This window comes from Eumetopias jubatus, unplaced genomic scaffold (genome assembly GCF_037043125.1).
Source record: "Eumetopias jubatus isolate StellerSeaLion01/CBP00866 unplaced genomic scaffold, mEumJub1_p1.0 scaffold_13, whole genome shotgun sequence".
NCBI classification, from domain to species: Eukaryota; Metazoa; Chordata; class Mammalia; order Carnivora; family Otariidae; genus Eumetopias; species Eumetopias jubatus.
The window spans coordinates 4,568,436-4,582,503 of NW_028274819.1; the positions used below are offsets into that span (position 1 = coordinate 4,568,436).

Consider the following 14,068-nt stretch of genomic DNA (forward strand, 5'->3'; position numbering starts at 1 on the left):
GGACATGGGCCTGACAGGTGTCTGGGTGACAGGAAAGAGACGGTTTCAGTAACTTGTGAACACTTCCCTCCTGTAAATTGAGTGAGGAGGGCAGAGCCCCAGACGGAAGAGCGGGGCTCCTGGGGTGAGGCTCCCTGGAAGGACAGGGCTTTGTGCTCAAGGACGTGGGCCCAGGGTGGCTTCTTAGGGTCTTCAAGCCCCACAGGCAGTGATGACACACAATTTAATAAGAGGCAGAAGAGAGAAAATGAATAGAATGAATAAAATGTTTGTTTTTCCAAGACTGTACTTTTTTTAAAAAAAAGTTTTACTTGTTTAAGAAATCTCTACACCCAACCTGGGGCTCAAACTCACAACCCTGAGATTAAGAGTCACATGCTCTTCCGACTGAGCAGGCCAGGCATCCCCCAAGACTGTACTTTCTATATAAAGCTTACTTTTAAATTTCAAGTGTTCAGGGGAGGAAGGGGCAAGGATAGGGTATTGAAGCGTGGTATATACAAATCATCTCAAAACCTAAATTTATGCAATACTTTACATTTCTCCAAGTTTCGCATAAGGAGAAAATAAGGTCATTGCTGACTTTGCTACCCTTTCCTTTTCCTGGGAATATCGTCTGTGAACCATGCTACCGAGTAATAGAAAGAAAGATAAATAAGAGCCAGGAAAGCAAAGGACACGGAGGGGGCAGAGATTGTGACATGGCTTTTGGATTTGTTGAAACTGACTACAGATTTTTTTTTTTTTTTTTTTTTTTTTTGATGAGATGAGACACTAATGGTTGACGAGACTTCAGATGTCCAGGGCTCTTACACCAAGAATGTCATCATAATTAAAGAACAGTTTCAGAGTACAGAAGTTTGTGAATGAATTTAATTCACAATTTGTAGTCATAAAAGTGAAAAAGCTGTCCGTTCCAGGGTCTGCGACCAGCGCCCAACAGCTGTGTGGCTGGCCGAGCCCTGCGTCCTTACCCTCCTGCGCCCAGTCCACACAGGCAGGGCTTTCTCCCCCCTGGGCACGCGTGGCCGTGCGGGTCTGGGACACAATGGGCTGAGCCCCCCCACTGCTGCGGAGAAGCCTGGGCCGGAGCCCACTCCAGGGTGAGGAGACCCGTCATGGTGGCGGGGCCTGACGTAAAGCCATTGTGACCTAAACCTCCAGAAGAAAACCAGTCATTTTTTTTCTGGACCTAAGGGTTGACTGGATGGAACTTTTGGAACATGTTCTAATTCAAAATATGCTTGTCTTTGACTTTCTACAGCTTGAAAGTGGAGCCTTCCCATCCCTAGTCAACGGGTCTGCTTTCCCTTCGGGATCCGCTCTTCCAGGACCACCAAAAATAACTTTGGCTGGGTAAGGATTGGAAGCAATCAGTTGTCACTTACTTTAATAGAAGCATTTAAGAGGCTTTGGGGATACTTTGGTGGTTTTATGCTAAGTTATAAAATCAGCTTTACCTGTAGACCTTCATGACCTCTAAAAGCTATATTTTACATTAAGCAGTGGCAGCCACCGTGTCACTGTGCATGTCTGGTTTGTTGCTGGAAAGGCTTCCTCGTCTGCTGTCCCGTGTCGGTGTTTCAGGGGCCCACTGCCATCCCGAGCTCTGTCTTGGTCTCACATCAGTTTAAACTGAGATAAACTGAGATGCTCTATCTCTTTCTCGTGGTCACCAACATAAGTAACAGTGCGGCGGGCACTTAACATTGACGACGGTCTTAGTGTGCCTTTCTGGGCCGCCTCTGCCTGCCTCAGCACCCCTGCTGGGTCAGCCCGTGGTTGGAGGCAGGTGCCAAGGCTCACGGTCTCCGCGTGGACATGGGCTGCACTTAGCGGGGGCCTTGTCTTGCCATTTGACAGTCATGTCTATGATTGTAACTAATTAAACTAACCAAGCTGGTTGGAACTCCTCGTTGAGTTAACATTCATGTGCTAACAGTGGACGGGGCAGCCCTTTCCGCTCGTGGAGCCCTTGAGTTGGTTACGGAGATCAGTCCGTTTCTGCCTCTGTAAGTGTGGGGCACACAGTCTAATGTGGTCAGACATCCCCATCAGGTCAGGCAGTTTGTGAACTGTCCACTGTGAGCTCTGGTGCTCTCCGGGCCCCTGCAGTGCTGGTTGTGGCGTTGGTGAGCGGGAGGGAGGGCTGTCTGGGGGCCGCAAGAAAGGCCAAGCGAACCCCTTGGCAGAGATCGATGCCTTCCTCTCTGCATTGCCATCGGAGCGTGTCAGTGGCTTGCGTGGTTCTCTGGTGCTGTGATTTGTCTGTCGGTGGTTGTTGCCCGGTGCCTCGGCAGGCACTTTCAGTTCATTTAGTGGGATCGGGTTGTGTGAAGCCATCCTCCTTGCTTCACTCTCTTGGGGATGGATCAGGGAGGGTGTGTGGTCACTGGGTACTATACTCAGTCCTATCATCATGGCTCTTGCCACTTCTCGACAGAACAGAAGCCACATAAGCCACTTCTAGATCTAGTCACGGTGCAGCCTGAGGCTTCTTTGTGGCATGGCTGATCCACGTTCTCGGGGCGGGGGACAGCAGGAGGGAGCTTCCCGGCTTGTCCCCAGACTCTACTTGGTTTTCTCAGTCACATATTTTTCTTTATTTTGATGTAACTGTGCAGGTCATAAAATATTTTTCTCTTATAAATGATGTGCCAGGAACAATGGGAGCTTTGTGTTTGTGGTTTTTTGCTGCAAAGAATTGCTTGATTTGATGTCACTCCTCTGAATCAGCCCTGATGATTTTTATCTCAACATCCACAGTACTAATGGTAGACGGGAATCTCTACCAATTTAGGATTCGTGGTAAGGGAGCATGCAGAAACCCGTTTGCTGTTGCTTCATCCTGTATGAGCTCCCAACTGCGACTAGTTTGCTATACCTCCTCACCTCTTTAGATGCCTCATTAGGCTTCTTTTTGACTTCCACAAGATAACAAGGTCAGATTAGGTCCAAAGACATCAGAAAGGAAGCTCTGTCGGCCTGTTATGGCTCGAACGTTTCTAACCTAGCGTGTGACGTAGAAGCAGGTCAGCTGGGACCTCCTGGTCAGCAGTCTTCAGGGGTGCGTTCACCCCATCATCGTTCTTCACAGTTGGGTGGTGAACCGGCTAACTTATTAACTAGCTTATTATATTAATAAAAATGCCCTTTTAGTAAAAATTAATGTCCTGTCACTCTGCATGGCTTTCGTCATCTTGTCGTCAGTCAGGCGTTAATGTGAATTCTGATATATCGTTGATCCTATTACTTTTGGTGACATAATGAACGTTATAATAAACAACATTCAAGAGTCTGCTTCTCTGAAAATTTTTTTCATAAAGATGAGGCCATATCTCGTGTGGTGCAGTTTATTTCTCATGCTTTTCTGAGGCGGAATTGTGTGGCTCTCTCCTGACTCCTTAATTTTCAGATTGGCATGAGGGCGGACAGGTGTCCTCAGAGCTGTGGGATTTTCGCAGGTTTAGGTCCTGCCCCTACGGCACTTTTGCTCCTGCCGCTACCTCAACTGAAACCCCGTTGTGGCGGATAGCAAGTCTCAGCAGCCCTAACAGGTGGTGTCGGGTTATAGCTCCTTCGAAAGTAGTTGAACTTCTTCCATCTATATTCGACTACCGTTTCCGAATTTTATATCATTGCCAGTCAGTATCAAATAATTTGACAGCTGTGATTATACAATATCTTCTATCCTCCAATTTTTCCATCATATATATACATATATCTCATGTCCCAAATTATTTGCTGGATTCCTCCAGGACTGGCACTATAGATTTTTACACATATATTTTTTGGTTTTCCCCTGAAGCTCTTATCACAGTCCTGACCACTGGATGATCTCTCAGGAAATGCCTCTTGGTATCTTCCTGATACAGGGCCTTCATCGAACTGTACCCTGTCCTCCCACAATCGTGGCAGGTCACCCCTGGAATGTCTCCATGGGCCCCCACCCCATTTTTTAAAGGAAAGGTTTTTGGTTCCTCTGGACAGTCAGTGCCAGGCCACCCTGTGCCCCATTGTGGGGGGAGGTCTGAGAGTCTGAGAACAAGAGCAGTGAAGTAGGTGTCCACATGCACTCCTCTGAAAGCCCATGTCTGCTCCAAGGTGCACGGGCCAGATCTGCCACCTCTGGGCACCCGTGGGGACAGAAAGCTGTCACTCCGCTAGGTTCAAAGGAGAAAAGTAAACTAGATGAATCATAAACGAATACAGCATTCAGTGACATAGTTGGAGGACATTGTCTTAAAAACGGGAGAATCTCCAGAAGTTAAGAGTTAGCAGCTCGTCCGTGAGTCGGGTACCGAGTATGTGTGTGTGCGGGGAGGGGTGTCGCTAAACAGAAGCCTAGACGGTGAGGCTAGCTTGCCCACGCAGGAGGAACCCACGGCAGGGCACAGAGAACGAGGGGCTGAGCTAGGACTTACGATGCCCCCAGTCCGGACTCCAGGTAGCTGAGTGTGTGAGTGCGCAGAGTACAGGCAAGGGGCTCGCCTAGGGTCTTCAGGGCATTTGTATCTGTTAGAACCATGGGACGAGTGGCCGGAGTGCTTCCGCACTCTGGGTGGCGACAGGAGACTGTTGGCCAAGTTTACCTGTGGGCCAAGTACCCTGCGGTTTCCGTAGGAAGCCCCAGACCAAGCGGTGTCCCTGCGACCCACCAGAGCCCTGCCACCGGCGCGGTCTTTGTGCACCTGCCCCTCCTTTCAGTAGCGTAGTAAACGTCTCACAGAACCAGGGCTCGGGGTTCCCTCCGTGAGCAGCATTGGAAAGCAGTGCTCGGGATCTTTCCCCGAGTTTTAATCCACAGCTGCCCCTCATGTTTAGCATCCACGACTCGTTGGCCTCTCTTCCTCTGATGCCCCTCACAATGGCTCTGGGCTAATCCCCAAGAGCAGTCAGGAGGAAGGTCTCCACTGGAAACTTGCTTTATATTGCTGGTAGCTCTGCAGTGTGGATGGCTCTAACAATATGAAATGATGACTTGCCTATTTTTTAAGTTATACTATCCGTTAGTGTTCAGATTTGGGAAAATACAAAAAAGTTGAAATAAAGGAGCTATTTGGTGTGAGGGTCCCCACACAACAGGGGTTTAAACGGATCAAGGGAAGAACGTCCAGAAGGCTTCCTGGGGAGGGGACAGCCACCGGGTCCTGCTCTGCACCCCCTGCGGGATCTGCGGGCACACAGGCTGGGACTGGCCCAGGCTCGTTCCATCATATTGTAATAGGCACGCCACTTCCCTTTCATGATCAGGCACCGGTAAATAATACCTATAACTACCTGGTGCTGAGATTTTCAGTATTTGTTCAGAAACACCAGATGCTTAGCTAATTCTCCTTTTAAAGAGTAACGATCTGAATATTTTCTTTTTTAATCTTTATAGAGTAACTCTTAGTTCATGGGACACAAAGTCTAAAAAGCCATGTAACTGTACCAAATCCCAGTGTCTGAAATTGTAAGTAATCACAAATCCTTCATTATTAAATAGAAATAAGGTTGTTTAGAAGTCAGTAAGTAAGTGGCGCAGTCCAGACAAGTGTCAGCGGCTAGCCGCGCGCAGGCTGCAGCTGAGACCTGCCACCCGCGTCCGGGCTCCCCGCCAGCCAGAGCAGCGAGACGCCGTGCCCTCTGCACAAGCCTGGTTCGCGTCTCTTGGGATTCTCTTGACCGACTAGCTTAGTAAAGGACCCCGCCTGCACCTCACGTGGTGTGACTTTCTTGGGTTTGGGTTTGCATCTCCGCCCCTCGGACGGGTGCTAAGCGCGGCACCCTTGCGGAGTGTTAACTGTGACATTTCCACATCCTAGTTTTTACAAGTTTGGCGGACTGGTTCACTCAATAGTGAATTTTCTCAGAAAAATTCTCCCCCAGGGATGCCAGCTCACAGGAGGCTCGGTCGGGGGGTGGCGGGGGTACACAGCGTGGCTGGCACAGGAGGTGGCCCTGGCGTCCCCTCCCACCCTGCCGCACGTGGACATTATTCGTGTCGTCTGCCCGGCTCTCAGCTTTGCCCAGTGTCTGCCCCGAAGGCCTGCCTGGCTTTAAAGTGACACGCTGGAGGGGGCACACATCTCGTCCTGATGGCTAACACTGTCTTCACATGGTTTTTCCATTGCAGAGCTCCTGCTGAATCACTGAGAGCCCCACTGAAGGGACAGGGACTTGGGGGTGCACGAGTGGGTCCAAATCCAGAAGTCCAAGAAACTTGGTTCACTGAAAAGACAAATCCATTTTTTTTAAAAAAGCAATGCTGAAATCTAGGGTTGACTGTGTATAAACACTTGAGCTGTCACTGGTTTAGTCTGTGAATGCGAGCCATACACCTCTCTGGACGCTGGACACACCACGAGACCACTAACCCACGGCTCTGGGTGAGGAGGAAGGAGAACAGAGGGAAAAGCCTGGACCATGTGACCCGCCCAGATGGAGACGTCCGATGCGGTGGAGGACAAGGTGGTGGTGTGTAGAGTGGACAGAGCCAGGAGGGGAGCAGGTCCTGTCCAGTGGGGCTGCCAAGCTGCAGTCTTGTTTGGGGACTGGGGAGACCAAATGGCCCGGGAAGCCTAGAACGAGGGGTAGACAATCTCTGGGGATGGAGGGAGGTAACCCCTAAGGACGCGGAAGTAAGCTGGGGCGCCAAGAAGGGTTTGGTTTCACTTATTGATGACCCCACAGTGGAAGGCCAAAGAAATAGCTTCCTGCCTAGAACAGCTTTCCAGATCAATGGGCGACTGACGCACTAGAGAAAGAATTGGCTGCCCAGGTGGGCTCGGTCAGCACTGGAACAAAGGAAAAGGAGGTGCAGAGTGTGTCCCGTGCTGTCCCGAGAAAGGAGGCACTGTCTCTGAGGGACACGGGCACCGCCTTCTCAAGAGAAGCGTTGTGTGCTGTGTACAAGAGGCTTCCCCCATCACGTCATGCTTCAGGACCCCGCACCTCCGATTCATGCTCCGCACGTTGCCGTCTGGCCAGCGATCTAGCTTCCTCGGTAGCTCCGCGCTGGGAAGCTGGGGCCTGGAGCATTGTGAGCACTGGAAGAGAATGTGATTTCCGCCAGAAGTTCACAGGCGGCATCCCGATCAGTCTCTCGTGGTTTGTTGGCATCAGTCAATCACTGAGAAACCAGTGATCTCTGGGAAGATTGTTTTCGGAAAGGCTAAGGGGTGGGTAAAGTCACCCACCCATGCAGAGCCAGCCGCGAGGTCTCTCAGTGGCAGACTGTGCTGGTGTCCCTGCCTGGGCCGCAGGGGCTTGTGCTGGGGAGCCTCGGCGGGAGCGGGTGCCGTGGACTGTCCATCGCTTGCTCCCGTGAGCACGTGCCCTGACCCCCAGGGAGAGCCTTCAGTAGTCCTTACTCTTTCTCCCCACAACTAAGTCGTGCTCTTAAAGCGATGTAATAGTTTTCTTAGGGCACATTTGTCCTGCTGTATTGAGAGTATTGATAGGATAAAGGTCAAGAGGGACTACTATTAATTGGCCATCAACAAAGAGAGGAACGCATTCTTGTATTTTTTTGAAAATCACAGTGATACATGCACATGCGTAAAAATCAATGACTATAGCAGATTACAATGGGAAGTCATAACACCTTGCTCCATCTCTTCCCATCCTCTGGATTCCTCCCCAGAAGCAACTGTTGTATTGACTTCGGTTTTCAGGCTTTCGGGGGGGGGGGGGATTATCCACCGCCTTGTAGCTGTGGTAGAGAGAGCTTTCACACTGCACCTGTGTCCCTCCCTCCCTCCTCCAGACACAGCTCCCCCACCCTTGCTCATTCCTGTCCCAGTTACCCTTGAAACTTTAGGTAGTGGACTTCAACCTTTTCTTGTGGTTTCATTAGCCAGCGAAGGCTGGGAGTTATTTTTAAATGATAATATTCGTCTGTATAATTAAAATGGTATTGATGTAAATTAATAAAAAGGTAGATAAGTGTTTTGTAATTTTTTTATTGAAAATTTAGTATTTAAAAAGTTTCTAAGATTTTTCAAGTAGTTCCCTTCTATCTTTCCACTGCTGCTATGTAGGACTCTCTTAACATTTTTTTATACAGTGAGCAATGATTTGCTTCAAAAGATTAGTTCATAAAAACACTGATTGTGAAAGCCACTTTTGTAACAGGATTTCTTTTTATGTAGGCCGTGACATAAGGTGTGGTATTCCAGACCTCGGGGCAGTAACTTCGCAGAGTGAGGAGGGAGGAGTGTTCTCAGGGAGTGGAAAGAGGTCTCTTCCTGTGTCATGAGCATACTCCCTAGAGGAAGAACCAGCTTTACGAGTGTGGATGTTTTCCGGGATGGTTTTAATTAGTTCTGAAATATGTTTGTCAGCAAATCCAAGCAAAGTTTTTTAAATATCCATTCCAGTTCAGTTTTTGCTGAGGTACTGGGTGGGACTTGTTGGGAGCAGTTATATTATCCACATTGTTTTTACCCTAATCAAATCTAAATCAAGATTTTAATCACAGATTGGGCAGTCTCTAATACTGGTTTTTCAAATGGCCTTTTGTCTCTGATTCGACAGGTTAATTAATTACAATTAATTAAGCAGAATCCTGTGGCTAGAAGATCAAATCTGGCTGATCATTTTGTATAGTCTCTTGTTTCTTACTTGTACCTTAGATTCCTTCTTTTATGTTTAAAAATATTAAATACTTGGGCACCTGGGTGGCTCAGTTGGTTGGGCGACTGCCTTCGGCTCAGGTCATGATCCCGGCGTCCCGGGATTGAGTCCCGCATCCGGCTCCCTGCTCGGTGGGGAGTCTGCTTCTCCCTCTGACCCTCCTCCCTCTCATGCTCTCTGTCTCTCATTCTCTCTCTCGCAAATAAATAAAAAAATCTTAAAAAAAATAAAATAAAAATATCAAATACTTAATTCATATTCAATAGCTCATAATTCTAATATTTAAAGTCTTTGCTTGTCTGATTCTGGTGTTTTCTTCTCTTGATTTTTCACGCATTATGGTTTGTTATCTCATGTATTTTTTATTATAATCGCTGGGACTTTATATATGGGAATTCTGAGGTTGACCTGAGGGTGCATTCCTACAGAGAAAGGATGTGTTTGCTTCTGCTTGGCCTTGGTGGCACTTCCAATTTGGACAACTTAAAAGCTTTCCTAAGGTATTTTTTTAGGACACACAGTATGAGTTCATATGTCAAACCCAAATGAGCCCCCTCCTCCCAAGCCAGTGCCCAGGTGGATGCATTTTCTTGCCTTTTCTTCTGCAGGACGTGTTTTCCAAGAGCGCTCATTCATCGGGTGTAGACGTTCCACTGTTCAGCCTGAAGCATAGCTCCTGGAGCTGACCCCCTGCCTGGGCATGTCCTAGGCTTTGGGTTGATATATGTAAGCACTTAGAGCAATGGCTGGCTTACTCTACATGTTCTTAAATGTGTTTGCCATCCCTATGCCGCCCCCCGCCCCCCAGCCCCGCTGCCTCCTCCGTGCAACAGCTAAAACCAAAGCCCCTGGTTGATGGGATCAGCAGATGCCTGAAGACAGCTGCGGGCTTCAGCTTTAGCTCACTCCTTTGAATTTTTGTTTCTCTTTTATTTTTTGGCTGGCCTTGGAGGGGTTTCCTTAAATATTTTACAGGCCCATATATGCATCTAAAAAGGTTTTAAATAATTAAAACCAATGTTTTAAAGTGTTTTAAAGAATTTGTCAGGATGGCCAGTGAATTAATAAGTTTAGAATACATGTCATCATCGGTCTTTTCAAACACATTAAGACTCTAAAAATTCTAGGATACAGCGTGTCTGTGTCCAGAGTATATTCTTGGACAGGACGTTCACCTTCTTGTCAAGTCGCAAAGTAGGATTACCCAAAAGTGTTGAGATGTTGCCAGCACTGAAGCAATCTCTACCTCGAGGCCAGCACCTTTAACAGAGTGACGCTCCTTCGGGTGTTTCACAGACAAAAGAGAGGCCACCAGACCTCACGTGGTGGCTGTGGTTTCCTAGGCAACAGTAGGAGTAGACAATGGAAGGGGACAGTACACATGCCTAGAGCAAGAACACACGGACTGTGTACAGTGGTGGTAACAAAGCATGGACTTGGAGTGTATTCTCAGCGATCACCATCCACATTGATTCATCAGCCAGCCGGCAAGTCCGACTTTCTGCCATTCGAGACTTGGATCCCTGAGGTCTGTCTCCACCGAGTCTGTCGAGTGGAGGAGCCCGAGACCACAGAGGACAGTGCTTTGCGAGCTCTCTTGCAGCTGCCACCTTGAACAGAGCCGTTTGGGCCTTTTCGGAGAGGAAAGCAATTTTGCAGAGAGGGGAAAGTCCACATAAGTGGTAAGAAAGGGAGTGGGAGTTCGCTGGGGGACCAGCGTGTATGTCCTGACCCAACACATGCGTTTTCAACCCAGACAGCACTCTGACCGCAAGCAAAGGGCACGACGGTTGTGATCCTGGCGAAGATGACTGTGCACAAGACCTGGTATCTGCTGGGCGCTCAGCACACACGGCTTACAGTGAGCAGTGACTTCTGGTGGACAGAAGTTTTAAATTTAATGTAGTCAAAATTGTCCCTTGTCTTTGTTCAAGAAATCCAGCCAAATCCCAAGTCCAGACAGTTGTGCTGTTAGAGTCTGTTCTAAAGTTTTAAAGTTTGCTTTTCTCCTTGGCAGCCTTAATGCACCTGGAATTGATTTTTATGACTAGCATTAGGTAGGGATCTAATTTCATTTTTTCCCCCCGTATGTACAACTAATTGTCTGGCACCGTTTATTGCAAAACACGAATATAGTCCCACTGATGGGCAGTGCCTTTCCAGTCGGCTGTCCGAGTTTGATGTCTGTGTGTGGGTCTCGTTCTGGGCTCTCGATCCCGCCCCATGCACGGATTCCACTTCTCAGTTACAGTGATTCGTCTGCGGACTTCCTTCACTTTTGTACTTAAACAACCTGTCTGCGAATAAGGACCATGGATATCTTTGCCCATCTTTATTCTCTTTTCCTTTTTCTTGCCTGATCGTGTTATGAGGGTCTCTTCCACAGCCTCTACCATGTGCGCCACCAGCTCTTTTGCTCCTGGTTTCCTAGCGATACTTCTAACATTCCCTTGCCCTGCCCTAAATAAGATATTTGCTGTAGGTTTTTGAGAGCTACTCTGTGCTTAGATGCTGTAGAAGAGAGACCGTGAACTACAGTCATCCCAGGGCTTGTGCGGTGGCTTCGGCTTCAGCTTCAGTGAGTCAGCCTCCCTGTCAGCAGCTCTGCCATCCCCGGGGGTGGGGGGGGGGGCCGCCTCCCCGATCCCACCCTCATCTTCATTCCAGCCACCGAGGGAGAGAACAGAGGGTGCGGGCACTCTTCTCACCTTTTGAGGCATAACCAGAAATTGCCCAAATCACCGCCACTCACGCTCCGCCGGCCAGAACCTCGCCCTGTGCTCAGACCAAGCTAGGTGGGAAGCTGGGGAATGGCGTCCTAGGTGGAGCCACCCACGTGCTCAGCTGGAATTGCTCCTGCTGTAGAGTCGGGGGAAGGTGGCTACTGCCGAAGGGCTGCTTCTGCTTCCATTTCCTTCCACTCCTAAACTGGCATTCTGTTTTATTCTTCTTATAAATGATGGTGAATTCTATCAAAGTCTGTTTCCTGCACTTATGGAAATGATCACTGTTTTCTTCTCTTAATCTTATACTATGATCTGTTACAATAAATTTTCTAATGTTAATCCGCCCTTGTACGCTAGGGATTGAACCCAAATTGACCAGGATTTTACCTTGTTGTAAACACTGCAAGATCTGGTTCTGGTTTTCTGATATTCTGCCTAGGACTTTGCATCTTTTCTGGAGTGGGGTAGATCTACAGTTTCCCTTTCTCACACGTCTAAAATTTGGTTGTGGTATCAAAACCAGTGTTTTGTATTGCCTAATACAGTGCACTATCAGGCTTCCCTCCCCTCTCCCCAGCCTCTTCTGTGAAGCCTCTGAGAAGGTCTGTGTAGGGCGGCCCTTGTTTGTTCTTTGAAGAGTGATCACCCTCTGCCCATACAACCATCAGGGCCGGGCGTCTTCGTGGGCTGGCGTAGGAGAAGGGGACGGGCTACCCGGTCACTTTCTCTCATTGCTATAGCTTTTTCTGAGTTTTTATTTATTCTGGACTCCATGTTGATGTTTTGCATTTTTCTTGAAAATCGTTGAATTCTCTAAGTTTTTAAATCAACTTGTATATTCCTGTTTATATATTCTTAGTTGTTTTAAAAATTGTCCCTGTCTCTGTAGTTACAGCCTTTTACATTTTTTAAGTTTCTGCTGTTGTTGCTTGTCCCTTTTCTTTTTCTCGATCTTTCCCACGGGAAGTTTGTCTATTTTTCTCAGTCTTTTCAGGGCATCGACTTTTGATTTTCTGGATTTTCTTCCTTAGATTTCTGGCTCCTATTTCAGAGGTACATTAAGTTTTGCTCTTTACTATTTCTCCTGCACACCTGTTTTGTTTTACTCTCTTGTATTGCTAGCTTTTTCTGCTAGTGCTTCTTTTTTATTTTTTAGGAAATGCCCTTAAAACTTTAGAGTAGCCCCCTGCAATGCTTTTAATGCAACTACAAGAGTTGGTAGGAGGTGCTTTTGTTGTCATTCACTTGAAATATTTTTAAATTGCCATTGTAATGTTCTCTTCACTCGTGAGTTGTTCAGGTACACACTTGACGGTATCCAGATATGTATGTAGATATATGTTTAAAACTACATTTTAATTGTTAATTTTTTACTTTGATTACACTGTGGTGTTAGATAATGTGGTCTACCTGGTATCGATGCTTTGAAATTAAGACTTCCTTTATGACTTAATGTTCAATTGATTTATTAAAATATATTCACTTAAACACGTATATTCTCTATGTGTTGGATGTATTTACTATGCATTAGGTCAGGCTTGTTAATTTTGTTGCTTAAATCTGCTAAATGTTCATTAGATGTTGTGTGAGTTATCTGTTTTCGATAAAAGTATGTTAAGACCTCTCACTTGGTGGATTTGCCTACTTTCTCCCTATAATTCCATTTTGGTTGATATGTATTGGGTCTGTAGTAAAGGGCATTCAAATCCACGGTTGTTGTATCTTTTTGGTGAATGCTTCCATCAACTGTTAAATATACCTGTGTATCCTGTTGCTTTTTGCCTTAAGTTCTTTCCTTGCCCCCATGTTTTTTAAGTTCACGTTGACCCCATGGTTTCTCTGGTTGGTGTTAGCAGGCCTGCACCCTCTCTTCCCTTTCTGCACACACGTTCTATGTGGTGGTTTTATTTTAGGTGTGTCCTCTGTAATCTGACTAGAATTGGATTTTAAAAAAAGCAAATCTAATAATCCACATCTTTTAATAGGCTTCTTTCATCCATTTGCATTCTTTTTGTCATTACTGATATATGTGGACTTATTTGTACCACCTTATTTTTTTGAGGTTTTAAAATTTAAGTTCCTTTTTTCCCAGTCAAATGGCAGCATTCCGTACATACTTTGTACAGCTTGTTTTTGTTGTTTGGTTTTTTTTGTGGTAAAATATGCATAACAAAAAACTTACCATTGTAACCAAATTTTTAAAAACATTTTATTTATTTATTTGACAGAGAGAGAGAGACAGCGAGAGAGGGAACACAAGCAGAGGGAGTGGGAGAGGGAGAAGCAGGCTTCCCGCCGAGCAGGGAACCTGATTCGGGACTCGATCCCTGGACCCTGGGATCATGACCTGAGCCGGAGGTAGATGCTCAATGACGGAGCCACCCAGGTGCCCCCCATTGTAACCATTTTTAAATGTACAATTCGGTGACATTAACTGCATCCACCGGGCTGTGCACCCATCACCACCATGCATTTCCAGAACTCTGTCATCATCCCAGGTAGAAACTCCGTAGCCCGTCAGTAACTATTAGCCCCTCTCCCCAATCCCTGGCAACCTCTGCCCTACTTTCTATCTCTGAATTTGCCTACTCTAGGGACCTAATATAAGTAAAACCATACAGTATGTGTCCTTTCGTGTCTGGCGTCTTTCACCCAGCGTCCGTGGTTTATCTGTGCCGTAGCATGTATCAAAACTGCCTCCCTTTTTAAGGCCAAGTAATATG

The 14,068-nt window shown here is 47.0% G+C and overlaps 1 protein-coding gene across 3 annotated transcripts in view; it reads left to right on the top strand.

The window, feature by feature from the left end:
- TESMIN (testis expressed metallothionein like protein) overlaps positions 1-14,068 on the top strand; it is a 38,631-nt gene that overhangs the window by 10,675 nt on the left and 13,888 nt on the right. For 2 of the 3 annotated variants that reach the window (XM_088017889.1, XM_088017890.1), the window contains exons 5-6: positions 1,265-1,356; positions 5,384-5,455. In XM_088017889.1, coding sequence (XP_087874015.1) covers positions 1,265-1,356; positions 5,384-5,455 — 164 coding nt within the window. The remainder of the gene's footprint in view (positions 1-1,264; positions 1,357-5,383; positions 5,456-14,068) is intronic. The other variant, XM_028117919.1, reaches the window with a different exon arrangement.